The 27,387-nt window shown below is 48.4% G+C and overlaps 1 protein-coding gene across 3 annotated transcripts in view; it reads right to left on the minus strand.

Annotated features, from left to right (window-relative positions):
* CLPB (ClpB family mitochondrial disaggregase) overlaps positions 1-27,387 on the minus strand; it is a 142,055-nt gene that overhangs the window by 104,107 nt on the left and 10,561 nt on the right. For all 3 annotated transcript variants that reach the window (XM_051822565.2, XM_002708715.5, XM_008264387.4), the window contains exon 3: positions 7,405-7,491. In XM_051822565.2, coding sequence (XP_051678525.2) covers positions 7,405-7,491 — 87 coding nt within the window. The remainder of the gene's footprint in view (positions 1-7,404; positions 7,492-27,387) is intronic.

Genomic DNA, 27,387 nt, shown 5'->3' on the forward strand with positions numbered 1-27,387 from the left:
CAGTTTGTGCATTTATCAGCTGAAGGACCTTCAGGTTGTTTCCAAATTTTGATGAATATGAATAAAGCAGCTACAATATATGAAGATAGGACTTCTGTGCAGATGCATGTTTCATTTCCCTTGAAAAAATACCTAGGAGTTGGCACTGCTGGGTTGTACGGGAAATGCATACTTTACCTCTATAAGAAACTGCCCACACCAGTTCAAGACCCGGCTGCTCCACTTCCAATCCAGCTCTCTGCTATGGCCTGGGAAAGCAGTAGAAGATGGCCCAAGTGCTTGGGCCCCTGCACCCATGTTGGAGACTCAGAAGAAGCTCCTGGCTCCTGGCTTTGGATCAGCGCGGCTCTGACAGTTGCAGCCAATTGGGGAGCGAACCAGCAGATTGAAGACCTCTCTCTCTCCTTTGCTTTCTAACTCTTTCAAATAAATAAATAAATCTTTAAAAAAAAAATCTGCCCTTTTTTTCCCAATTAATTTATTTAATTTAAATGGCAGAATTTTAGAGAGGCAGAGACAGAGAGAGAGGTCGTCCATCTGCTGGTTCACTCCTCAAATGGCCACAATGGCTGGAGTTGAACCAATCTGAAGCTAAGAGCCAAGAGCTTTCTCTAGATCTCCTATGTGGGTGCAGGGGCTCAAGCACTTGGGCCATCTTCTACTCCTTTCCTAGGTCATAGCAGAGAGCTGGATCGGAAGTAGAGCAGCCAGGACTTGAACCGGTGCCCATATGGAATGCCGGCATCGCAAGCATTGCTACACCACAGTGCCGTCCCCCAAAGCGTTTCCCGATGTGGCTATACCACTATACATTCCTATCAACAGTGTATGACAGGAATTGTTCTGCATCCTTGCTGGGACTTGGTATTGCCAATTTTGTTAAACTGTAGCTAAGACAGTTGGCGTGTGATAGTATTTCATTATGATTTTAATCTGTATTTCTCTAATGACTAACAATGCTGAGTATATTTTCACACGGTTATTGCCACCCATCTCCTCTTTGATGAAATGTCTGCTCAAATTTTTTGCCCATTTAAAAAAAAAGGGGGGGGGTGACTGATGCAGTGGTTAAGATGCTGCTTGGCATGCCCACATCCCATTTCAAAGTGCCAGGGATCAAGTCCTGGCTCTGTTTCTGGTTCCAGCTTCCTGCTAATGCACACCCTGAGAGGCAGCAAGTGATGGCTCAAGTGCACGGGTCCCTGCCACCCATGTGAAACCAGATTAAGTTCTGGGCCCCTGGATTTCACCTGGCTCAGCCCTGCTGCTGCAGGCAACTGGGGAGTGAACCAGCAGATGGGAAATCTCTCTGTCTCACTGCCTTTCAAACAAACAAAAACTGGAGATAAATACAAATGAACACATTTGGCCTTGTGGTTGGGATGCCCACTTTCCATTTCAGAGTACCTGGGTTTGAGTTTCAGCTTTGGGTCTGGATCCCAGCTTCCTGCTAACATAAACTTTGGGAGGCAGCAGGTGATAGCTCAAACACTTGGGTCCCCATGTGGGAAACCTGGATAGAGTTCTGGGCTCCTGGCTTCATCCTGGCCTAGCCCTGGCTTTTGCAAGCATTTGGAAGATCTCTCTTGCAAGTATCTGGAAGATTTAGAGGATGGAAGATCTTTCTCTCTCTGTACCTTTCAAGTAACAATGAAAAAAAAAAAACATTTTTTAAGTTAAAAAGAAAAAAAATTTATTTATTTATTTAGTTTTACTATTGATTTCTAAGAGTTCTTTGTATGTTCTAGATACAGTTTCCTTTCCAGATGTGTTGTGGTAGCTTCTGTTTTGAGGAATTAGAAATTATAGAGATCTATATCACATTTTTCTTTCAAACTATTATCTCCTGTACATCTACGGTGACGAAGAGAAAAGGACAAACTTTCAATTCACAAATACCTTAGTACCACTGGACAGGGGGTCACGCCATGCTTGGTGACTTAGGAGGCTATTATTTTTCCCATTACAAACATCCAATCAAAGTCAGAGCTTTAAGGAAAGCTACATCTGGAGAAATGACTGTCCTCTGCCAGCTTTCGGCCCCCCAGGCTCTGCACCTCCCAAAGCCCTGCTGTGGTCCACCAGGCTCCTGGAATGGTCAACAGCCGTCACACTCCATTGCTGGCCATTGTCCCCTGGGGAAGGTAGGAGGCTCCCAACCCATCCCTCAGTAAAAGAGCAAATAGTGAGGCCTGTGGCTGCTTGGACATCAAAGTTGAGCAAACAGGCCTGGCAGGCCCTGTCTCTCCGCCTACACATCCTGCAAACGCCATCTGAAGGGGCTTCCCCGAAAGGGGTCATGACTTGTGGCTTGTCATAGCACACATCAAAGTTTGCACCACACACGAACTGGGTGCATGGGTTCAAATCAAGTTGCCTAAGAACGGATACCCAGCCATTGTGTCCAGTTTTAATCCTGTGTTTTCCCAAGTAATTAAGCCTTCTTGCTTATGAACTTGTGACTAAGTAAAGCATCACTGAGAGGTTGTAACATCAAAGTGCCTTCCACCGTCTGTCCATGTTTGATAAAATTGGATTTCTTTTCCTTCTTAAAGAAAAGCTAATTGAATTTAGGTGAAGACTGGGTATATTTGCACGAGCTAGTGAGAGCTATGCTAAATCACAGTGATCATCCTGGGACCCCATGGCTTAGTCTTTAGCTAGGCTGGGTCAAAGTGCAACACAGAACGAGGCACCCAGACTCGGGCTACACAAGCGCCTTGTGGCATGAGGCTTACAGAGGGCTCACTGTGGGGAAGGAGGGGGGATCCTGGTGACTGCCGCTTGAGTCAACACTGTACCCAAGCTGTTACTAGGGCTGGCAAAAGGACTGTCCAAGTAGAACGTTGGTAAATCTTGGACAGATTGGCAAGAGAAGACAATGGCCACATTACTCAAGTCCTTGATGTCAGCAGTCCAAGTAAGTGCCTCAAGGCAAAGGCTGCGACTTCCTCTCTGAGTCCCCCACAGCCCAGCACAACAGGACCTGACAGAGTACTCTGAGAAAATGTTTGCTGGACACATTAAAGAAAATGACACTATAACGGGATGTAATAACACAGCTCCTTCCTCTCTCTTAAACAACCGAAAGTCTCCCCCCTTTTTGCCTTGTCAAAATTTCCACTGAAATTAATCCTCAATTTCACTAATTACCTAACTTACAACGAGTACAGACAGCATAGACTCATGTGTGTAAAATTATACACATATATGTACGTATTTATACAATGATCAACCTCTTGATAGAGGGAATTCAGGTGGCTGCTACTTTCTTCTCTATATCACTTTTATAAAAATAGTAAAACTATTTTCAGAAAAGAAGAGTCTCTGGTTCAATCCTGATACAATTATCTTTTCTTTTTACCAATAAGCTTTCTGATCTTGATCTGGTTTTAACTCTCCTGTGTATGCTTGTATTTGTATTTTAAGTCCTACTCAAACCCTTTTTGGAATTAAGAGGTAATAAATGATAAATTAAGTTCCTATACATTTTTTTTGAATTTAACACTATAGCACTTTAGAACTATTTCCTATTCAAAACTAAGACAGACAATAAATACTGTAATACAGAAATACCAGTTCACAAGAAGGTAAACTTTTGAAGAACAGAGATTATCACACTTTACATCGCTAACTTCTCACCCTAAACAGGCATGTGCGGGTGAAACAGCTGGGCTGCTCTTGGGATCCCCCTTGAGCCTACGGACTGCTGGCATTCCAAAGGTGGGAACACTTCTCTGCTCTTAGCCTTGAGTCCGGGTGCTACCCCCTTACCTTCCTTTTATCCAAAATCAATTCAAAGATGGTGGCATTTCAAGCCTGGCCAATCTGATTACAGAATATGAGAATAAGCGCACTTATAACATGGAGAGACTTCCTGGCAGATTGTGCTGGTATGAACATTATCTTTCAAGACTATTCACACAGGCACTTACCAACGAGGCCCACTCACCCTGACCAATGTACTGCTAGGACACCTTTTTTACTACTTACACTTTTCTCTGCAGCATGTCTTACCTTCTAATAGTTTACTTCTGCACTACACTTATGCATTTATTTGACAGGCAGAGAGACTGAGGGACAGAGACAGAGAGAGCTCCCATCTGCTGGTTCACTCCCAAGTGCCCTTGACAGCCAGGACCAGGGCTGACGTCAGGAGCTAGGAACTCAATCCAGGTCTTCTGGGTAGGTTGGCAGAAACCTAACTACTTGAAACATCAGCATTGCCAACCAGGGTCTGTATTTTCAGGAAGCTGAAGCCAGCAGCCAGAGCTCAGCACTGAAGCCAGGTATGCCAACGTAGGAAGTGGGGGTCTTCTATTTTCTGAAGATTTATTTTTTAAAAAATTTATTTATGTATTTATTTATTTAAGAGAGAGAAACACATCTCCCATTGGCTAGTTCACTCCTCAAATGCCTACAAAAGCTGGGGCTAGGCCAGGCCAAAGTCAGGGGCTATGAACTCAAGCCAGGCTTCCTACATGGGTAGCAGGGATTTAACTACTTGAGCCACCACTGGTGCCTCCCAAGGTGCTCATGAGGAAAAAGCTGGAATCGGGAATCGAGCCAGGACTCAGAATCAGTACTCACATCCAGGCACGTTGTGGGATGTGGACATCCCAAACAGCTTCTTAACTGCTGCACCTAATGCCTACCCCAGAAGTGGGTTCTTCAACAGCATCTTAAGCCGCAGACCAAACAGCGACCCCTTGAAACCACCAGTAGTAGAGAAATAATTATGTGGGCAGGGATCTTTCTTTATCACTGATATTATTTCAAGTACCTACAGTAGTACCTGAAAAAGTAAGGACCAACAAATTTTTTGTAATATGAATAAATAAATCCAACCAGAGAATATATGCTATTTTTAATACAAATCTGTTGTCTCTTGATTCTAGAAGGAAGAGAATGGCACAAAATGGATACTTAAGAAACTAGTAATTAGTTCTAGGCACCAAAGCAAGTAAATACAAGCCAACACTCTCACTTTGCTCAACAAGCATCACTGATTTGCTAATGGCTCTGGATAAAGACAGAACAATCAGTTAAACCAACAACTCATTAGATTCAGAGAGAAGTGTCCCCAAAAGCACATTTATTAGCTATCTGACCACTAATTGACAGTAATCTTAAGAACGGTGCCTTCCTACTCAGTTTCAACCCTGAAAACACTACACACAGAAGGGCATATGCCTCCTTCCTCACCACTGCTGGCTAGTCCTTGCAGGCGGAAATGCTTGCCAGCTGGGCAGGGTGGAGGGTCAGCAGGAGTGGAATAAACACTTGTGTTCTGCTGTGCACAGAGGTCTAATGTGGGCATCAGGGAGTAACAACTCACCATTTATAACATGTAGTACATCCATTATCTTATTTGATTCTTGACAGAGTACGAGGAGAATTTACTCTACTGCAAGATTGAGTCCCCTCACCTGCTCTGCTTCAATAATGTCCTAGACACACTGCTCTGACGTCACAGATGTCACTTTATCACGCTTCTTTGCCTGCTTTTCTTTTCTACATTAGACTGCAAGCTTCCCAAGATCTCTGACTCTCTGAAGACTGGCACAGGCCTTGCTCAGAGTAGGTACTTACTAAATGTCTGGAGAAATAATGTTTGATGATGAAACAAACTGTCATGAAGTTCTGAATTTCAACTAAAGGTCAAAACCAGGTCTCTCAACTGCAGACTATTTATTTAAAAAGTAATTTATTAAAAAGTCAGTGCTTAGAGATAGCCAACAAGGAAACTGAGTGACTGAGAACAAGTTCATAATAAAGGAGCAGTGTATGGGGCCGGTGCTGTGGCGTAACCTTTGCCTGCAGTGCTGGTATCCCATTTGGGCATCGGTTTGAGACCCGGCTGCTCCACTTCCAATCCAGCTCTCTGCTATGGCCTGCGAAAGCAGTAGAAGATGGCTCAAGTCCTCGGGCTCCTGCACCCACGTGGGAGACCCGGAAGAAGCTCCTGGCTCCTGGCTTCAGATCGGCACAGCTCTGGCTATTGTGGTCAATTGGGGAGTGAACCAGTGGATGAAGACCTCTCTCTCTCTCTTTCTCTCTATCCCTCTCTCCCTCTTTCTCTCTCTGCCTTTCCTTCTCTATATAATTCTGATTTTCAAGTAAAATAAATAAATCTTTAAAAAAAAAAAAAGAGCGGTATAGACAGGCCTATCTCAAATACAGCTAAACCTCTTGGCCAGTCTGAGGCAGTACCACCCTGTGTTAGAAAATCCCCATTTCATTGCCCTTTTCTACATTTCTGACCCTTCCAAAGATGGCAAGTACTGGTGAACAAAAGCCTTGAAGAACTTCTTGAGAGGCCGGTGTTATGTCCCAGCAGGGTGAGCTGCTGCCTGCAATGCTGCCATCCCATATAGGTATCAGTTCAAGTCCCAGCTGCTTCCAATTCAGCTCCCTGCTAATGCACCTGGGAAAGCAGTCGAAGATGGCCCAAGAGCTTGCGCCTGCTGCCCTGTACATGGGAGACCTGAATGGACTTCAGGTTCCTGATTTCAGTCTGGCCCAGCCCTGGCCATTGCAGTCATTTGGGGAGTGAGTGAACCAGGGGGATGGAAGATCTCTATATTTCTCCTTCTCTCTCTGCAACTCTACCTTTCAATCAAGTAAAATAAATCTTAAAAAAAAAAAAAAAAAAAAAAAAAGAGCTCCTTGAAGTAAAAAATCAAAATTGATACCTCCAACTACCAATGCAGACTCCAGGACGGAAATTGGCATGGACTGTGATGGAAAGGCAGCACTAGTGCTAGGCTGGAATCTGACATCAGGAGCAGCAGGGAGACACTGCACAAAACACCAACTCTGCAGGCAGTCAGGCCACGTTTTGAGTCCTGTCCATGTGACTTTAGACAAATCACTTTACCTCTTTGGGCTTCAGTTTTCTCAGCTGCACAATGAGCATCATAATAGCTTTATATACTTGGGGTAGTTGTGAGAATGATAGATAACTGTAGAAACAAAGTGTGATCTTCACACAATAGCTCCAACCCCAAGGGAATGGGGCAGAGGGTAGGCCAATGGCACACTATTCCTCTCACAGGGGACAGTGACTGCAGACTTCCCAACATACACAGACGTGGACAATGAGAACATAACTCACGCAAGTGCACTCCATCACTGATAACAGGCTCTCAAACGTGTGGGTGCTCCAGTAATGCAAACAACGTGTCTAAGGTCGCAAAGTCAGTGGATGATGGTGCTGGGATCCAAAGCCTCCCCCTCCACATCTATAGCAGTCCAGTGTACCAGGTGCAGGCAAGTACCTTAGACTGAATCCATTTCCCTGCCTCTAGAGAAGACAGCAGGGGACAGCAAGGGTGGGGACATTCAGGAACATCATGTGCAGAGATCTGGCTGAGAGGGTCCTGGGTCGAAGGAGAGGCTCACCTGTCGTTTCGGTTGATGGCAGCCACCATGAGTGCTGTCCAGCCCAGTTTGTGCCTTGCATTGACATCTGCGCCTTCTGACAATAGCCTAAAAAAACAGAGGAATATTTTAAGTGCATGGCTTGCCCCGGACGTAAGAGCAGAAATAACCACAGAAGAAATGACAGTCAATGAACAGGGAGGCGGGGTGAGTCAGGAGAGAGGCCTTTAAGAACTAAATGCCAATCCCTGCCCCTGTGGTCTCTTCACCAACCCAAGGCTTCTCTTACCTCTCTCTTTCTTCCCTTAAATGAGAGGGAAGCCTCTTGAGCTGAGAGCCTCTTGAGAACAGAATGTGCCGCCCCTATCCTCCCTCCCCTGGCTCTCTGCTGCTCCCAGGCTGTGTGGTACAATTATGGCTGTGGCCTCCTGAGAAGCCTTCTTGGACCCACCCACTTCACACATCACTCTTGGCTCCTTAATTGCCCAATACTCAGCAAAGAATGCCTAAAACTGGGTCTTATCTATATCTAGGCAGTTCCCAGTATACAAAAGGATTGCATCCTTCAAACTGATCTGTATCATAGCTGTTCGGAAATTCACAACCCTTCAACACAGGCAAAGATGGACCAAACAGTAGAAATGCTGTATCAGGTTCCTAGGAGAGCAGACATGAACCCTGCCTGAATCTATGTCAGTGCCCAGCACACAGGAGCTCAATAATCACTGAGTACATGAACGAACACAGAGTTCAGAGTCTACTACTCAAAGTGTCGATTCTGGGTCCCAGGAACCTTATGACGTGGGGGTGGGTAGAGGGGAAGGGGAGTAAACGGAACACTTCTACCGAGCATGTGTCCCAGGCAGGAACTGTACAGGCTACTTCCCATTACCTACGCCTTGCACAGTCTAAGGAGCTTTTTTCAGGGAGGGAGCAGCAGGCTCAGTGAAGTGACATGACTTTTTCAAGGCTGCACAGCTAGTTCAGGGCAATGTCGGGACTGCAAGTCGCGTCACTAACAACTCTGGAGCCCGATCCCTTCTCACCTCCCTTCCTAGACAGCCTGCCTCTGAGTAGTGTGAAAGGCCAAGGCTAACCCGATGACAGCAAATCAATATACACGTGCCCAATCCTATGCTGGAAACCGGACTAGGTGAGAAGACATGCCACTGTAGGGCAGCAAACGAATTAGCAATGGGGCTTGGGCCAGCACAAAGACTACTGTGACTACTGAGACCACTGTGCCAGGAAAGGGGAGGCAAGTCAGGAGTGTGATTCACCAAGCTCCAGGGTCTCTCCTGGAAATGGCAGGGGGGGCCCGGGGATTGGGAAGGTCTATTCTCTGGTGGGGTCTAGCCCTAAACGGGCAATGCGCAGAGAGCCCAAAGGTGTGGCTTTGACTCCTAACATGATTCCTGTGCCTCGATCTGCAGTCAGCACTCCCCTGCACCATGCCCAACAAGCTGGCGGGCTGCCAAGCAAGCAGGTAACTCAGGCTTGGGACGGTGCTGAGAAACATCACGTGGTTGTCTGCCCCCTCTGCCAGGATGTCCGTGTGCCTTTTACAATGCCGAGGCAGTGAACGGCACAGGCCAGCAAGCACAGAAACTACACTTTCACGACTGTTGTGAACCGGGACCAGAGGTGCACAAAGAAACCTAACTCAGTGAGGGTGTGATGATAAAAGGGTTAGCTGGACCAAAGAGGGCAGTGTTCCAGGCAGAGGGACTGGCCCCTTCCCTAGAGGAGGCAGTCTCTCTCCCTGTCTGTAACTCCACTTGTCAAATAAAAACAAAACCAAAAACAAAAACCACCTCAGTGGAAAGGGCTGACAGATGCCTGGCATTCCTGCACTGCCAGTGCACTGCTGTCTCAAGACAGACATCAACAATCCTCCCAGCTGCTCTTCCTGGAGGAGCCTTTGAAAGAGCCCCAGAATCCTCCTGCCCTGTCAGGACATGAAACTTGAGGGCGCATGTCAGGAGAGGGGCAGGGGAAATCCTCAGCTCTGACCTTGAGTCTGGAGGATTCCTTTCAGTGGAAGTCCAGGGTCTCTTACTATTTAAACCTCTGGTATGCAGAAACAATTTTCCATGGCCAAGAATGGTGACAGGCCTAAGAACCCTGGGCGTGGATTTTCCGTGACACAGAAATCTTTCGCACAACACCTCCCTCCCAATTTACAAAAGTTCCGTTGTCCACCCCCTACCTCACCCCGTAGCAGGCAGTGTGGAGGACTGACCCCAACCACAGTTCTGATGGGATGGTCTTGCAGTTCTGACCCACACTGTAGAAAAGGCTAGAAAATCAGGACGGGTTGAAGAAACTCAAAAAAGTTTCGGAGGGAAAGACTTGACCGGGGTCAGGCAAGGCAAAATGAGGAGGCCACAGGCAGACTCTCTGGGTGACAGTTCATAGCAGTGACAGCTGTGGAGGCACACGGGGTCTACTCAGGGCTTCATGACAATCCAGCAGGCCAGGGCAGTAGGCATAAACCTTTTTGCAGCTGTGAATTCTTGTGAGAAAATGACACAGGAACACACATACACATAGGTTTTTTAAAAACATGTAATGTCCAGGAGCTCACTAACCCTATGAAATCACTAACAGGTCCTGGGATAAAACTTCAGTGGAGGGGCTGGCGCCGTGGCTCACTTAGTTAATCCTCTGCCTGCGGCACCAGCATCCCATATGGGCGACGGTTCTAGTCCCGGTTGCTCCTCTTCCAGTCCTGTTCTCTGCTGTGGCCCGGGAAAGCAGTGGAGGATGGCCCAAGTGCTTGGGCCCTGCACCCGCATGGGAGACCAGGAGGAAGCACCTGGCTCCTGGCTTCAGATCGGTGCAGTGCTGGCCGTGGCGGCCATTTGGGGAGTGAACCAACAGAAGGAAGACCTTTCTCTGTCTCTCTCCCTGTCTGTAACTCCACTTGTCAAATAAAAACAAAAACAAAAACAAAAACCACCTCAGTGGAAAGGGCTGACAGATGCCTGGCATTCCTGCAACTGCCAGTGCACTGCTGTCTCATGACAGACATCAACAATCCTCCCAGCTGCTCTTCCTGGAGGAGCCTTTGAAAGAGCCCCAGAATCCTCCTTAACTCGGGCATCAGTCAGCCACTGTCAACTGACCGAAGCTAGCAATAGAAAGGAAACCTATTTTCTATTTCTTGGCCATTTACCAAAGACAGTGGGCTGTCATTCAAGGTTTTGGGGAAAAAAGAAATGATCAAATGCTTAAGTAGGCTGCATCTGAAAGATGCAGAGTAGAAAATGGGGATGAGGAGACCTGGATACTTCACCGGAGTTTCCCTCTCTGGTCTCCCAGGATACCCACCTGGGAGGCCAACATCTCCCAGCCAGCAAAAGCAATGCTCTAAGAACCTCCTCTCCCATGTCCCTTTTGGACCTGTGCCTCGATCTATAGTCAGCACTCCCCTGCACCATGCCCATGTGAGCACTGCCCTGATGTAGGCTACGGGGGAACTTGATGTCAACTTACAGTGCCAGTGTCCTCTCCAAAACACCTGCTCTGCTCATCCTCCCACCAGCAGGAAAGGGTATTCCTGGGTACTCCCCCCTGCCAAAGCTTGGGAGCAGCCAGCTTCCTAATCACTGTCAATCTGATCGATACGAAGGGCATCAGAATACTGTTTTATCTTGGGACACTCGCCAACAATTTTGAGCTGCCTGCTGTATTTGTGTCTGCATTCTGGGGTTGTCTCTTCTGGATCTGCAGGATTTCTTTCTAAGAGAAGGGACTGCTGGCAATGGCAGTTTCTTTCAGCTTGCTGTCAGAGTCAGGAGTCCTGGGTTCTAATTCCAGCTCTGTCACCCACTTACAATACCCCAAGGAGGGCAGATCATCTCCCTTAGCTGCAGTCTCTCCACTAGCCCACTGAGGACCAGCTCCTGCCAGCTCTACAGGAGTTTTAGGGGAGCAGCAGTGAACATGAAGAAGAGGGCTCCCTCCAGGAGGTGAATCTTGGTGTCTCCATTGAGACAACAGTTTCTAAGTACATCTAGCTTCCTGATAATGTTGGTCTTTGTAGCCTCTTGGGACTGAGCAGTAACAGAAAACAGCAGCAGCCCTGAGTGTGGAGTCCACATCCTGGCCCTCCGGCTTCCTAGCTGTAATATGTGGCTCTCAACCCCTCCTGTCAAGGCAGCTCTAAGAATCTGGAGAGACACAACACATCTGTAAGGACTGGAGGCACCAAAGCTCGCTTCACTGCCACCAGAAGCAAACTCAACCACAAACGACTTTTCCTTTTGGAAACCTGGGTAGACACCTCTCTTGCTTCCCCAGCACAGAGCAGCCTCAAAGTTAGGATTTCACAAGCCAGGTCTCCACCATTTCATTTAGCCTTTTTTTTTTTTTTTTTTTTTTTTTTGCAAGTGAATGCCCAGCAGGCAGTCATTTCAAAGTCCCAAGCCAGCTGTGGGAGAGAGGGGGTGGCGGGAGGGACTGCCTGCTGAGAGCGGCTGAAAGGGCCTCAGAGGACTAAGAAAGCCACCCTTGCTCTCTCCTGTGATTGTCACCAATGGACCAAATGGGCAAGTGAATTAATCTCTCTTAAAAAGAGCAATGCTTGTGACAGAGCACGGTGTCTCCGAAAAGGTTAGGATTCCATCATCCCTGAGATGATGAGTAGAATGTTTAATGCAGGCTGCCACTCAGGGCAGAGCAGCCTACATCTGGGGGCTGGGTACAGCGGGCTCCAATGGGCTCACTCCAGACCCCTGTAAGGCCCTTCCCTAAGGAACCAGCTCTCCTGGCTAGGGAGACAGTGGTGGGTGATTATTCACTGGGAATGACTCAGGGTACCTGACAGAAAGGGGAACCTGCAGGAAGTCAGGAGTTGAATCTCAGCTCTTGTACAACTCTTAGGCAATGCAGTGGGACAGGAAAGACCTTGGTGCAGAGCCACTTACTGGATGGGGAGCTGTGAATGAATGAGTGACTTAGTCTCTCTGAACTTCACCTTGGTTCCCTCTTTTATCTGATAGTTCCTGCTCTCTCAGCCTATTTCTGCATCAATTACAAAATGGAGAGGTCCCTAGCACTGAAAGTACATGTCACATAGGAGCACCAAGAGACACTAAGACAAAAATAAGTGAAACTACTCTGTATGCAATAAAGTATTGGACAAAGTGAAGAGCCGATGCTATTATTACTGCCACTTTCCAATTAGTGTTCACCCCATTTTAAAGACTAAGATGATGCAGGAAAGGTACACACAGTTACGTACTCAAATTCCCCTGTGGACAGATAAATAAACTGTGTAAAATCCTCAAGAGAGGAACAGTCAGGGGGACAAAGTCTGCTCCTAGCCACAGGGACCCAAGAGTCCAGCAGGTTGGAGACAGCAGGTAACTGACTGCTGGACTGGGCAGGGGAGGGGAGGCAGTCACACTGGCGTTTTCTGCTGTGGAGGCTGCCATACTGTTTGAAGCACTATCTTACTCTTGTAACAGTGATCATACTCATACTCTTTTTTAAAAGAAAAACTTTCTTAGAAAAAAAGAATCTTATACTTTCTTCCTAAAAGATGCCTTCCCTAAAATGGCCTTATGGCCACCACAACCCCTGGCTAACCTGTACCAATACAGTCATTACACTGCTCACGCCCAGGGCCTGCCCCAGCAGCAGCACAGAGGAGGGCTCGGGGTCTGAAGGAACGGACGTCTCCAGCACTCACCTGTGTGGATCTCTCACCCATGCTCTGTCTTGTGTTGGAAGTTACCCGGATCATAACTGTATGCCTGTCTTTCTCAAAGGACTCAGGTTCCTGGGTATGTACGGGACAGTGTGGATACCACTTCCTAATCTCAGGGCTGAGGACATTTGCAAACACAGACCTGGGGGCTGGAGGTCATGGATTCCAGTCACAGCTCTATCTGTAACTGGTTGTGCAACCTGGAAAAAATTGTCTCTGTGGGGCCTTACTTTTCTCTGCAGGAAAGCAAGAAACTGAATGAAATTATTTCTAGAGTCCCTACCAATTCTAAAGTCTTATGATTCTAAATATGTACAGCATCAAAATGAAAACTGACAGGTGGGTTCAGAGCACACAAGACACTTACTAGCAAGACTTGCAGAGAAAAGAACAGTCCTGGGGACTGCTGTCTGTTAGGAGGGAGGGGCAGGGATGCCCGGGCAGGATGCAAGGGCAGTTCTGAGTTATTCCGGCCAACTCTGGGGATTCTCAAGGGAGCGAGGTAGAGCCTGACTTTTCTTCCTCTTTCTTTATGCCAATCAATATCAAGCGGCCACTGAACTTCAATCGTGCATTGTTCCAACTGATTTCCGGATCCTTCGCATGAACTGGCCCTCGCTGCAGCTGGGAGGAGCTGAAGGGCTGGGATCCCTGTCCCACCTGCATCAGAGGCTGGAAGCACTGAGCCGTGCAGACCCAATCATGATCCCTATCTGGGCAACAGGACCCTGGCTGGAGCCTCCAGAAGGCCCTGTTTACAGTAATAACAGCATGGGCTCAGTCTGTCTGAGCAAAGGCAAGGCGCCTGGGGCTAGAATCCCCAGGCGGCCTCCATCTGCCTTTATCTACCCAGCCAGGCAGGGAGGGGCAGGGCAGAGGGCAAAGGCTGCTCTCAGCCCCCAGGCCCCTGGACTTCAGGCTGAGTGCTGGTGCTCTAACTCCAGACACAAGCCCCTCCAGTCTTTGACACCCACTACTTGGACGAGGCATCACGTTCCTAGGCCTTCCTCTAGGCGGCTCTCCCACCCGGCACTGTCAAGCCTGGCTTACTCAAGGGAAGCAGCCAGCAGCGAAGGACAGGGACTGACAGGTAGACGGCACCAATAAAGACTGCAGGCACATTGTGCAACATGCATTGCTTATTTCCCATCATAAACTTTTAAAATTTTTGAACTTTAAGAACCATCTGCAGAGATCAATCAGTCCTACCTTCCCTCTACGCAGACACACAGGTTCAGAAAGCATCCTGCTTGGAAAAGACTGACCACACCCAAGCCTGCTTCTTGTCTCCTCTAGGCTGTGTGACCGCGGGCAGGTCATGCTAACCTCTGAACTTAAGTCACCTTACCTCATCAGCCCGCCAGATCTACCTCACACGGTGTGGAGACATCCAGAAGAAACATTGCACGTGAAAGCGCTCACAAGTTCCAAATGTTGGTTGCTATGATTACAAGTCGAGGCACTGAGTCACAACCGCAGTAAAGAGCTGCTGGACTAACTGGATAGAGCCCCCTTACAGAAAGTTGGTATACACCAAAGGTATAGTCTGTTTTTGTAACTAGTTTCAAAACAATTTTGTACTTGAAAGTAACTATAAAATATAAAAACTGTACAAAAGAACTTCATTTTGTCCTTCACTCCTGCTCTCTTTACATTTCACTTTGCTTTATGACTTCTAGTTTTGTCTGGTCCATGTGAGAATTTAACACATTATGCTCAGGGCTGGTGCTGTGGCATAGCGGGTAAAGCCACTGTCTGCAGTGCCGGCATCCTATACGGGTGCTGGTTCAAGTCCTGGCTGCTCCACTTGTGATCCAGCTCTCTGTTATGGCCTGCAAAAGCAGTAGAAGATGGCCCTAGTCCTTGACCCTCTGCACCCACATGGGAGACCCGGAAGAAGCTCCTGGCTCCTGGCTTTGGATTGGCGCAGCTCTGGCCGTTGTGGCCAATTGGGTAGTGAATCAGGGGATGGAAGACCTCTCTCTCTGCCTCTCCTTCTCTCTCTGTGTAATTCTCTCAAATTAATAAATAAATCTTTATAAAAATAACATTATGCCCCTTTCCCTCAAACACTTCAGCTTGTATTCCTCGTACAATGACATTCTCTTACAGAATCACTAACCACTGATGATCAAATTTAGAACATTTAACATCAATATGCTATTTTTTTCTAATATACAACCCATATTCAAATTTCTTCAATTGTCCTAAAATCCTTTATAGCAACTTCTCCCACTGTGATCCAGATGCAAGCCAGAATCAGTAACAGAATCAACTCTTCACGTGTTTTCAGTTTTATCTAGAATAGTTCCTCAGCCTTTGATTTTCATATTTTTGTTTATGGAATATCCTTCAATTCAGTTAACAACTTCCTGAGGCATCGTGTCCTACTAGTCACCCATCAGTCCATAAAGTCTTCCTGAGGACTGGTTATGATCAGAGTCTTATAATGACGACAGTGATGATGCTGGCACCATGCGGCCCCTGAAAGTGTTGGATGGACAGTTACCTACATACACGGCAAAGAGCTGAGACACAAGCAGGGAGGTGCCATGGGAGCATAGGTCACAGCAACAGAACCACAGGGGTGACTTCCTGGAGGCACAGCTATGCCAGAAAGGATGGGCAGAGTCCCCTAATGATCTCTTGGGCTTTGCCATGGCAAACTTCTCTACTTCTCTAAGCAGTATGTGCTGTGGCTCGACTAAATAAAACAGTATGAGACCAGAAAAGGGAAGGGGGAGAGGGAGCCCAGGTACTCTCACTTGGGTACCTCTGCCTGGGTACGTACACATCCCAGAAGGGCAGCAGCTGCCTTGGTGAAAAGGAGGAAAGACCTGTCCCGGCAATGGAGGTACTGGAAAGGCCCATGGGCGCCACCTGCTGGCCCCATAGCCAAGACTCAGGGCTGCTTTAGAGAGTAGCTGGACAAGCTGGTTGGTGGTCAGGAAGCCTGTCACACTAGCAGTGAGACAGAGGTTACTCAAACCTCTCTTATTAGGTTGGCATTTGAGCCACCACTGCCACTGTCCAGAATTCCATGAGATTTTCAGTGAAGAGCAGACTGGAAAGCTGGCCTTAATACCTGATCCCCTGGGAGGGTCAGAGCAGGGTCTGGCCTTTGCTTACTCAACAACAGCTGTTGCAAGCCGGCCTCTGTGCTGGACACTGAGGGCACCCAGGTGGCTCAGACGTGGACCTTGCTCATAAAGTGCTCTCAGCTGAGCAGGTTTGGGGCCATGGGACAAGCAAGTACACACACAAGAGCATGGGTGCCCTGAGATGTCAGCACGGGATCAGTGAGCACAGCAGCACGCCTGGCTCTTCCTGTCTCGCACTCCTCATGAATAATGGAGTTCAAGAGCTGGTAATTCTTGGGCCTCACACTCTGCAGCAGGCACCTGACATTTATGATCTCAGAGAACAAGCCCAAGCAAACGACTTGCTTAAGGCTCCAGGGCCAGTCAGTGGCAACTTCGGTGTGGAGCCCATTCTCTCCCTGTGGACCATGGCTGCCTTCAGGGCACACATCCCATCGTCCTCCCACATTTAGCACAGGTCAGCATACCACAGTTTGATAGGACTAACCAGTTGACAGAAAATGATAAAGAGGGAAAAGCAAGAAGATTGTTTGAGGGGTGGAGAGACACTGTCATTACTTCTAGAAGCTTCTCTCTTCTCTTCTGGCTTTGGGATGAGAAAGCCTAACATGTCCCTTCTTCATGGAGACTCCATACTACTGCCACCACTTACATATTCAAAAAGCAATACACTGCTTCACAGTGTCCTTGCCTTTAGATCAAAACAAGCTTAGCAAACAAACCCAATCAAAAGGTGACAGGGTGCAGGAAGCCCTGGTTCTCAGTAGGCGGGGCTGACTGCAAGCTCAGGCCACACTAACAGAAGCGTAAGATCCCTACCAAGAGGATGACCATCCTGTTCCTCACAGCAATGGGCACCCACACTTCACGGCTGCTTCACAAGAACCTGAGTAGGCTAGGGGGAAGACTTGAGAAGCCATGTTTTATGCGACTTGGGGCTGTCTCCTGATATTAAAGGTCTGGAACAGGAACAGGCAGCTGTGCAGTCCTAGAGGACAGAGCTGGGATCAAATAAGGAAAGGGAACTAACCAGCAATGACAGCCCACCATGTGTCGGGTGCTATGCCGGCTGCTTGCTTGCTTTTTTAAAAGTATTTATTTATTTTATTTGAAAGGCAGAGTTACAGAAGGAGGGAGAGAGAGACGGAGGGAGGGGGAGAGAGAGATAGAGAGGGAGATCTTCCATTTACTGGTTCACTCCCCAAATGGCTACAACAGCCAGAGCTGGAAGCCAGAAACCAAGTTTCTTCTGGGTCTCCTACATGGGTGCAGGGAGCACTTGGGCCATTTTCCGCTGCTTTCCCAGAAGCATTTGCAGGGAGCTGAATGGAAAGTGGAGCAGCAAGGAATTGAACCGGCACCCATATGGGATGCTGGTGCTACAGACAGCAGCTTAATCTACCACGCCACAGCTCCAGCGCCATGCCAGCTGCTTTCACACACACATTTCAGGATGTATCATGAGATAAAACAGTTTTCTACTAAATACAATGTGCTTTCCCTACAGAAAGTCTTTCCATAAAGTTCCTTAAATGCAAATAGTATTGGTATCCAGGCCCAGATTGAAGGCCACCTTGTTTATGAAGCCCTAGCTTTTCACATGTACTAATTACAGTCCCTTGACCAGATAGCAATTTCCTTGAAAGACAGAGGTCTTCATGATAAATCTTTATTCTCTCCTCAGTGCCTACTGGGGCCCATTGCTGATAACGGGCCTTAGAAGATCCACAACTAAGGGTAAAAAGGTACTGCCATCAGCAAAGTCATCAGGGAGGTGCCCATCCAAACCGCCCAGAGCTGCCACTGCACACTCACCAGCCTGGCTATACTGAAAAGCATCAGTGGTAACAAGAGCTGCTGAGAAACTGAGACCCTCTCAGCCTGCGCGGGTGAAAGGAACGGCCGAGAGCAAGAGCCGCCATAAGAATGGCCTTAATAAAACAGTCCTGGGAAATGGGGAGTAAACTAAGTTCACAGAGAAGGCAGATAGCTACTACCCAGAGAGAAGGGCTACTACCCAGAGATAAGGGCGACAGAACATCCTGGTACGCACCTAAGCCCCCTCCCCTGTGCTTGTTCAAGCTTAACAAAGAAACCGCGAGGCACGTAGGGCACGTAGCCACCCCTTTCTGCTCTTCAAGGACCCCCTCCCCATATCCAAGCTAAGACACGTAGGGCACGTAGCCCCCCGTTTCTCCTCCTCCTCGACGACCTCCTCCCCTTGTAGTTGCCCAATAAACTTACGCCACCCTATAGTATGTTAATTTTGTGGTTTTGCCCTTTAAAACCTGTGTAAAATGATTGTTTGGGGCTCCTCTCTGCCCCCGCTGCTTGTGGCAGCAAGACGAGGGCCCATTTGCGCAAATGAAATAAAACTGCCTCCTGCCTTTTGCATCGTCTGGTCTGGGGTCTGTGTTTCTGGGGTCGTCACAAAAGGACACCGCTTTTGGGGTCCTACACGGGGAGAGCGTGAGCTGGTGTAGGCGCTTTGGAAAGAGGTCTGGCAGCTCTTCAAAAGGGTAAACACAGAGTTACGGTATGCGGCAGCAATCCCACCGCTGGGCATATGCCCAAGAGACAGGAAAACACAGTCACGTAACAATCTGTGCACAAATGTTCCCAGCAGCCTCATTCATAACAGCCGAAAAGCACAAACACAAACATCAGCGCATCTATATGGGAACATCACTCAACCATAATGAAGGGTGAAGGACTGATGCCACACGGAGTGAACCTGGAACTCCTAAGTGACACAAGCCAGACACTGTGGAGGATTCCATTCATGTAAGATGTCCAGAAACAGGTAAATGCAGAGACAGAATAGAGGTGAGCAGCTGCTAGGCCTGGGAGGAGAGAGGAATGGGGAAAGACTCCTAATGGAACCAGGGGATTTCTGGAGGGTGACACAAATGTTCTGGAATGTAACAGACGCTGTTGCACAAACTTATGTACAAAACGCACTGAACTGTATACTTTAAAAGGGTGAAATTTTATGGTATGTGAATTCTATCTTAATTAGTGAGTGAATGAATGCTTGTCCAATCAGAATCTATTCTTCAGGAGGCACAAGATGCCTCACATCCTGAGGTGCCCGAGAGGACTAGATGCTGACCTTCAGGGAAGCTACAGAGGGGGCCTGAACACTGGAGAGGAAATGAGGCTGACACAAAAGTGCCTGAGCTCCTGTCTGACCCAAGAAGGGGCTGTGACTAGACCGGCATCTGCCCTGGGAAGGATCTTGCCCTGCCTGCTGGACTCTGAACCCCTGGGAGCCCAGGGCCTCCCCCATTGTTTGTACTTTACAGCCTGCCCCTGCTCACAGTCCATCTGCAAAGGCTGCTCAAACACACAGACTTCCCAGGAGGCCTGGGTGCAATCCCCCTAGACAAAAGGGCATTGAGATGGAAGCCCCAGCCCAGCCTCAGAGAGGATTCTTATGCAGCCTTCCTGGGCCTCCCATCCACATGAATGAAGGACCCTGGAGCTAGCCGGCCTGCCCAGCTGCTGCCCGGGGCTGTCATTCCCTGCTGGGCAGCCTTTGGAGAATAAACAGGGCTTCAACCAACCAATCAATCAATCAGTGGGTTGGACTCGCCTTCTGAGTGCCCACTCAGCCTTCTGGTAACTTGCCACGGTGGAGGCAAAAGAAGGAGGTGCCATCTACCTGGCTGTGAAAGGGAGAAATCTGGTCGAAGCAAGTGGAAAGAAAGGCAAGGAGGTGAATCATTAAAGAAGACACCACATGGCTCACTCTTCCAGGCCTGTGGATATTCTGATGGGCTAGTCCAAGTAGTGAGCTGCACTCAGAGAGGCACACACCTCGTCTTCGGCTACCACTCACTAGCCATGAGACCATGCCACGGGCAGGCGCTAACACTGTGCGGAAGAATAGAGGCAGTACATATACGGCATCTGGTACTCTGTCTCTGTTGAGGGGACAGTTACCAGCTACCATTAGTCAAAGTGACCTTTCTGGAAGAGCATGGGCTTGAGGTAGGCAGTGAGGCACCAATAGGATCTAGACAGACAGTAGGATGCACGGGCTCACAGGACAGAACGACTGAGTGTGTCTGGGAGAGTAAGAAGCCAAGTCTGGGCAAAATGGAGTTATTCCTGGGCTGGGGGGCCGGGAGCTTGGAAAGCCCACAGCCTATATAGGAGTGCCTGGGGTGGAGTCCTGGCTCAGCTTCTGAAGCTAACTTCCTGGGAATGCACACCCTGGGAGGTAGCACTTGGATCTCTGAGGGAGACCAGCCTGAATTCCCAGCTCCCAACTTTGGCCTGGCCTAGCCTCAGCTATTGGAGGCATTTAGGGAGTGAAACAGCAGAGGGAAGAGCTCTGTCTCTCTCCCTTTCAAATAAATAACAAAACAAACTGATCTTGTGGATTTCCAAGAAGCTAGGCAGAAAGGGCTCTCCATTTGGCTGGACAACATCTCCCTGAGCCTGGGCAAGACAGAAGACGGGGAGCTGGTGCGCCTCCCTCCTGCTTGGGGCCTGCAGCCTCCTAGCCTGTGCATGCAGGGGTGGGACACTTCAGGCAGAAACGTGAAATGGGGCTATCCTACTTAGAGAGTTTTGCGAGGATGCAGTCACTGGTCTCAAAATGCCTGACACAAAAAAGGCAGTCACTATTAGTAATATTAATGTTACTAAAATACTCTACAACTGTTATTTTGTATAAGTAATACACTCAATATATACAAGAACTGTTATTAAAGTAACACGTTATAAATGTTACATAAAATTCTGAGTCTATGAGGGTCCTAAAAGCAGGTGGTAAAACCAAGCCCAGCAGACTAGTGTGAGGTTTGCTGTCCATCTGGACAGTAACTTACCTCCTGTGATCTGGCTGGGGAGCTCTGAGTGCTTACACTGAGAGCATAAGGAAGATTAAAGAGGTAAAAAGAGAATACACAGAAAATTCTTCCCATTCCCTTAATCAGTTTTGCTAACTGAAGTGGATCCAGTGCCATTAACAGTAGATACTGAGTACTTTCTATGTGCTAGGCACAGCACTGAGGAGTCACCTGCACTTTCGCACTGAATCCTCACAGGAAGAGGGTAAGGTGTGGAGTTATCACTCCCACTTTGCAGACGAAGAACTTAAGTTTAGATTAGGCAGCTCTTCCAAGGTTACAGGCCTAGCAAATGGCACAGCCGGGATTCACACCTTGCTCTGTCAGACTCCAAAGTAGCTACCACTCTTGCAGTGACACAAAAGCCACTTGGGCAGATTCAATGACAGAATCACAAGAGAGGACCACCTGCTGCCTTAGGAGGACTTTGGGCCTAGCACCCTTGCACACAAGGAGGGAGAGTGAAGGATACAGAAGGGCCTCTGAATTCAGAAGGGAGACTTTTTCTTTTTTTTTTTTTTTAGATTTTATTTGAGAAGCAGAGTTACAGACAGAGGGAGAGAGGGACAGAGAGAAAGGTCTTCCGTTGGCTGGTTCACAACGGCCGGAGCTGGACCAATCTGAAGCCAGGAGCCAGGAGCTTCTTCTGGGTCTCTCATGGGGGTGCAGAGGCCCAAGTGAAGTAGGCAGGCATACAGGGCCATTCTCCACTGCTTTCCCAGGCCATGGCAGGGAGCTGGATTGGAAGAGCAGCCAGGACTTGAACCGGTGCCCATATGGGATGCTGGCACCACAGGCGGAGGCTTCGCTTACTACACCACAGTGCTGGCCCCAGAAGAGATTTTTTTGAGGCTTTTCAAACAGAACAGAGACAGGCAAGAATTGTGATGCAAGCAGCTGAGTGAATACTGTAAGCCCAATAATACGCTGGCTTGACTGCTTCCAATATTCTTGGATTTCTCAGTTCCTCAACTTCCAGGAAAATTTCTTGGGAAAAATATCTAATGGATCCCAGCCTTGCCAATGGCATTCACATCAAGGCCAGGATTGACCTGGGGTTTCAGAGGGAAAGCGCATTTCGGCAACAGCAAAGGTGGTGGGGGAGATAGTCCTGGGCCCCCAGGGGCACTGCAACTTAGGGACCCACACTGCTTCAAGAGCTTGGATCATGCCAAGAAGATGTCCGGTATGTGCAGGCACTCAGCCTGGCTCCTGACGCTTCTCTGAGGCTGGGCTGGTGGCTTTCACATCAACTCCCCTAATCCAACTCAGCCACCGCTGCTGCCAGAATCAAGGCAAAGCTCCTATGGGCTCTGTGCCCTGCAAGGTCTGCGGATCCCAGGCCCCTGGACCATCTCTGGCCGCAACCCCTCCCTCATGCCTGCCCTGCTTCCTGCTCACCCCACAAGAATTTAGTGAACATCAGCTCCCTCTTCCCAGCCTCTTCAGTTAGAAGCCCAAGCTTCCCCACTAGGGGAAGTGTCGCCCCCTCTGTGTGGCTCTTTTGCAGCAGCTGTCGCCGTTGCCATGGGGCAAGACTGTACATGTTTCTGACCAACGCTGACCTATCTACCACACACAGTAGGTGTTCTTTTTTGAATGAATGAATGATTGAACTACTTCATTTTTATTTTTTCAGAGGCGGAGGGTCAGTCCTATTTGTAGATTAAGATTGTAGTAACTATGAAAGTTTGCTTAACTCTACCATTTACAAAACGCTCCCAATAACATTCAGTAAGCATTCACATGCTCAGTATAGACTGACACAGCAGGGTCTCCTGCCTTCCCACACTCACAGACGAGGGAACAGATGGGCCCCCCATCCCTGAGGAGACTGCTCTCTCAACAGCATGCACGGGGCGCTGCTGGGAGTCCCAGGTACTCGGAAGTTCAGGGAAAACCACCTGATGATCCAACAGTGATGACTCAAAGTGTGAGTCCTTTTCCAGACAAATGCTCACCTGCCTGTGACTCTCACGAGGTCCTGGGAGGGTGGTCAGATGGGACCAAAGGCACGTCACAGCAAAGGCCACTGCGAAGTAGAGACTAGCTGAACCACAGCCAGGGAGCAGTGAGACCAACACTGTGGGCTCAGTCCCAGGGCCTCTGTTCCCCCAGGTCCAGCACAGTAGCCCCTGGCTGCTCTCTGCTCACAGGCTTGGCCAACCAGCGGACTCTGCTGGGCTTCAGAGCAAATGACCAGAGGCTTACACAACTCGCCTCCCTGGGAAGCTCAAGAAAAGCCTCTATCTGACTTCTACCACCAAGGAGCCGGCAAGCGGTGCCTCAGCAGATCCAGTGGAAGCAGCCAGGCCCCAGGCCACCATGGAGACCTTGCTCACCGCTGGTGAAGGTGAAGGTCAGTGCAGAGGAGCCCAGCCTTTCAGCGTGTGGCCTCCACCCTCCCAGAGGGATTCAGCTTCCTCTGCAGAGCTCCACGCTGGGAACAGTATTTAAAAGTTCTCAGTAGGAAGCCTATTAACAAAACCTGTAAATTAAGACTTAGGAAGGAAGGGTCAATGACTCATCAATTTGTCACAGAACCAGTTAGTAACCAAGTCAGAAGTGGAACCCAGATCTTCTGCTAAAACTTTCTGCGACAGGATGCAGCATTCAAAGAACCTGTGTGGGTTACACCCTAGCATTCGAAAAACCAGAAAGATGACCTCAGGAAGCTCACACTGCAAGATCAAATTACAGGAGTGCCACCCTTGAGGCCTTGACCTTTGGTCTAGGATAAAACTTTCAATCTGCCGCCAGGCACAAGGACATTTAAATATTTACTGATCAAGAGGGCTGGGTGTTTTGGTTGCTCTAATGCCATCATTAATATCTTCCTATCCAGCCAAAATGATGTAACAATCGATAAACAGACAGCCTCTCTGAGGCCCCCAGACAGCCAAATGTATTTACCAGCCAGGGTTTTTGTTAATTAGATAAAACCCCTGGATCAATGTGCAGAACATTTACCTATGCTGTGGCTAAGCACATTCTGGACACCTCAGTCCTGGCACATGGACAGCAAGTGCCTCAAGCCTCAACCTGGGGCACCCAGGGACAAGAACCAAGTACAGCCATCAATGCAAAGTTGGAATAAATATGTTTATCCCTCAACAAAGCTAACCCTTCCCTCTTTCCTAAACTGTAAACTAAACCACTTTTTCCAAAGCCATCTAATAAACCAGTTTGGGCTGGAAGAAAGGTCTTTATTTTCTAAAGCCATAAAACAGGACATCAAAAGAACCTCCTGACAGTTGAGATTCTGTAGCGAGGCAACATGGGATGCAGAGTGGGGAGTCAGAAAGACACACATTCTACTGCTTAGCAGATATCCACACCTGACATCTATCGCTCAGCACGTTAAATTCCACGTTTAAAACTGAACTCAGAATCTTTCCACCCCCACCCAGTTTTCTCAGAGATCTGCATCTCTGTGAACGGCAAAAGCATCTACACAGACGATCAAGCCAGGAAACTGAAATTCATTAATCCCTTCCTCTCCCTCATCAACGAAATCCAACTCTGTTCATTCATCCAACATCCACTTATTGGACACTTACCGTACACCAGGCGCTGTCACTAGGCACTGACACTGCAGTGACCATCACCAAGTCCTGTGCAGCCCACCTCCTCCCCCTGTGTCTGATGACATGTGAGTCCAAGTGCCATCACCTGCCTGGATTGCTTCAGCTTTCAGTTACCCTGCACTCACCACAGTTCACACAACAGAACCATCTTTCAAATGCTCAGGTCTCTATCACATCACCTCATCTACCTGTCTCTTAGTCATTCTCTCACACAGTCAGTCATTGGCTTAAGTCTCCCATGGTAGGCAGGCGCCGCGGCTCACTTGGCTAATCCTCCGCCTGTGGCGCCAACACCCCAGGTTCTAGTTCCGGTCGGGGCACCGGATTCTGTCCCGGTTGCTCCTCTTCCAGTGGAGCTCTCTGCTGTGGCCCGGGAAGGCAGTGGAGGATGGCCCAAGTGCTTGAGCCCTGCACCCGCATGGGAGACCAGGAAGCAGCACCTGGCTCCTGGCTTCGGATCAGCGCAGCGTTGGCCATAGCGGCCATTTGGGGGTGAACCAACAGAAGGAAGATCTTTCTCTCTCTCTCTCTCTCTAACTCTTCCTGTCAAAAAAAAAAAAAAAAGTCTCCCATAGACTGAAACTGTTAACAGTGCCTACAGTGCACCCAGTGCAGTATAGTCCTTGCTTAACTATCCAACTCCATGTCACGTCACGTTCCCCCAGGGCCCACCAAAGCCTTACAATTCCTAGACTTCTCTACATCTTTCCTGGACTTGGGACTTCCACCTGCTGTTCCCTCTAGCTGAACTTTCTTCCACCTTTCTCTTTTTCCTTTGGAGTTCACTTCCATTACTGATAGACACTTCTGTCTTCAACCCTCCCACAGCCAAGGGTGGGTTCCTGAGTGTCTTGTACTTTACTTTAAAAACATAAGTTAGGGGGGCCGGCACTATGGCACAATAGGTTAAGTCTCTGCCTGTGGCTCTGGAATCCCATGTGGGCACCAGTTTGAGTCTCGGCTGCTCCACTTCCAATCCAGCTCTCTGCTATGACGTGGGAAAGCAGTGGAAGATGGCCCAAATGCCTGGGCCCCTGCACCCATGTGGGAGATCCAGAAGAAGCTCCTAGCTTCAGATCAGCTCAGCTCCAGCTGTTGTGGCCATCTGAGGAGTGAACCAGCAGATGGAAGACCTTTCTCTCTCCTCTGTAACTCTACTTCTCAAATAAATAAATCTTAAAAAAAAAAAAAAAAAAAAAACTTAGAAATAATTTACATACCACAAGTTCCAGCCATTTAAAAGTATACAATTTAATTGAGTGTTTTCAGAGTTGTGCAATCAGGACTACAATCTAACTGCAGAACGTTCTCACACAGCCTCCCCACCCCCATGAGCACTCTCCACACCCCCAGCTTTGCTGCCACCCCTGCCGCCTGGGCACCTACCTTCTGTCCCCACAGATTTGTCTGTTCTGGACAGTTCACACAAATGCAGACATTCTTGCTAAATATCAGGTAGCCACAGCTGGAATGTTTGTGTCACCCCACGCCCTAAACTTACGCTGAAACCTGAGCTGCACAGTGGTGTTACTTGGAGGTGAGCCTTTGGGAGGGAATCAGGTCCAGCGCTCTCACAAATAGGGCCAGTGCCCTCAGGTAAGGTCCCAGAGCTCCCTCACGCCGGCTGCCACGTGAGGACACAGGGAAGATGGTCATCTATGAACCAAGTGGTGGGTCCCGTTTAGATAACACACGGCAAAACTTTAATCTAGACCTTCCAGTCCCCAAAAGAGCGAGACGCACTTTTCTGCTACTTAAAGCCACCTAATCTATGGTATTGTCACAGCAGCCCACATGGACTCGCAGGGGCCTTCGGTGGCTGGCTTCTTTCACTTAGCTGCGAAGTCTTTGTACAAGGCTTTCAAGGTTCATCACACTGCAAGGTCACCACTTGCTTCCTTTGTGTTGATGGGTGACACTCTGATGCACGGATGTCATCACACTGCGATTTACCCATTCACCAGTTAACAGACTCTGAGCTTGTTTCTGCTTTTGGCCATGCTGCACAATGCTTCTGGGAGCATTCACGTACACTAACGTACAGGTTTCCATTTCTCTGGAGCGTATTTCTAGAGCACGCTTGCTGGGTCACATGGTAGCTCTGTGTTTAACATTTTGAGGGACTGCCAAACTGTTTTCCAAAATGGCTACACCATTTCACATCCCTACCAGCAACGTAAAAGGGCTCTAAAATCTACACAGCCTCACCAACACTTACTAACAGCCTTTTTTTAAAAAAATATTTATCCATTTTATTTAAAAGGTAGAGACACAGACAAAGATCTCCTATCCACTGGCTTACTCCCCAAATGCCTGCAACAGTTGGGGCTGGGCCAAGCCAAAGCCGGGGGCCTAGAAGTCAATTTGGGTCTCCCATGTGCGTGGCAGGGAGCCAACTACTTAAGCCATCACTTGTTACATCCCAGGCTACGCATCAGGAAGAAGCTGGGATCGGGAGTGGAGCTGGGACTCAAACCCAAGCATCCCACTGTAGGATGCAGATGTCCCAAACGGTGTCACAGGTATCATAACTGCTACACCTCCATCTTTTTTATTAAGGACATCCTAACGAGTGTCAAGTGGTACCTCACCGAGGCTTGATTTGTACTTCCCTAATGATTTTGAACATCTTTTTGGGTATTTATTGCTCATTTGTATATCTTCTTTGCAAAAATGTCTATTTAGATTCTCTATTTTTAACTAGGTTACCTTTTTAATGTTTAGTTCTAAGAGTCCCTTAC

The sequence above is a fragment of the Oryctolagus cuniculus genome, chromosome 1, assembly GCF_964237555.1.
Source record: "Oryctolagus cuniculus chromosome 1, mOryCun1.1, whole genome shotgun sequence".
Classification (NCBI taxonomy): domain Eukaryota; kingdom Metazoa; phylum Chordata; class Mammalia; order Lagomorpha; family Leporidae; genus Oryctolagus; species Oryctolagus cuniculus.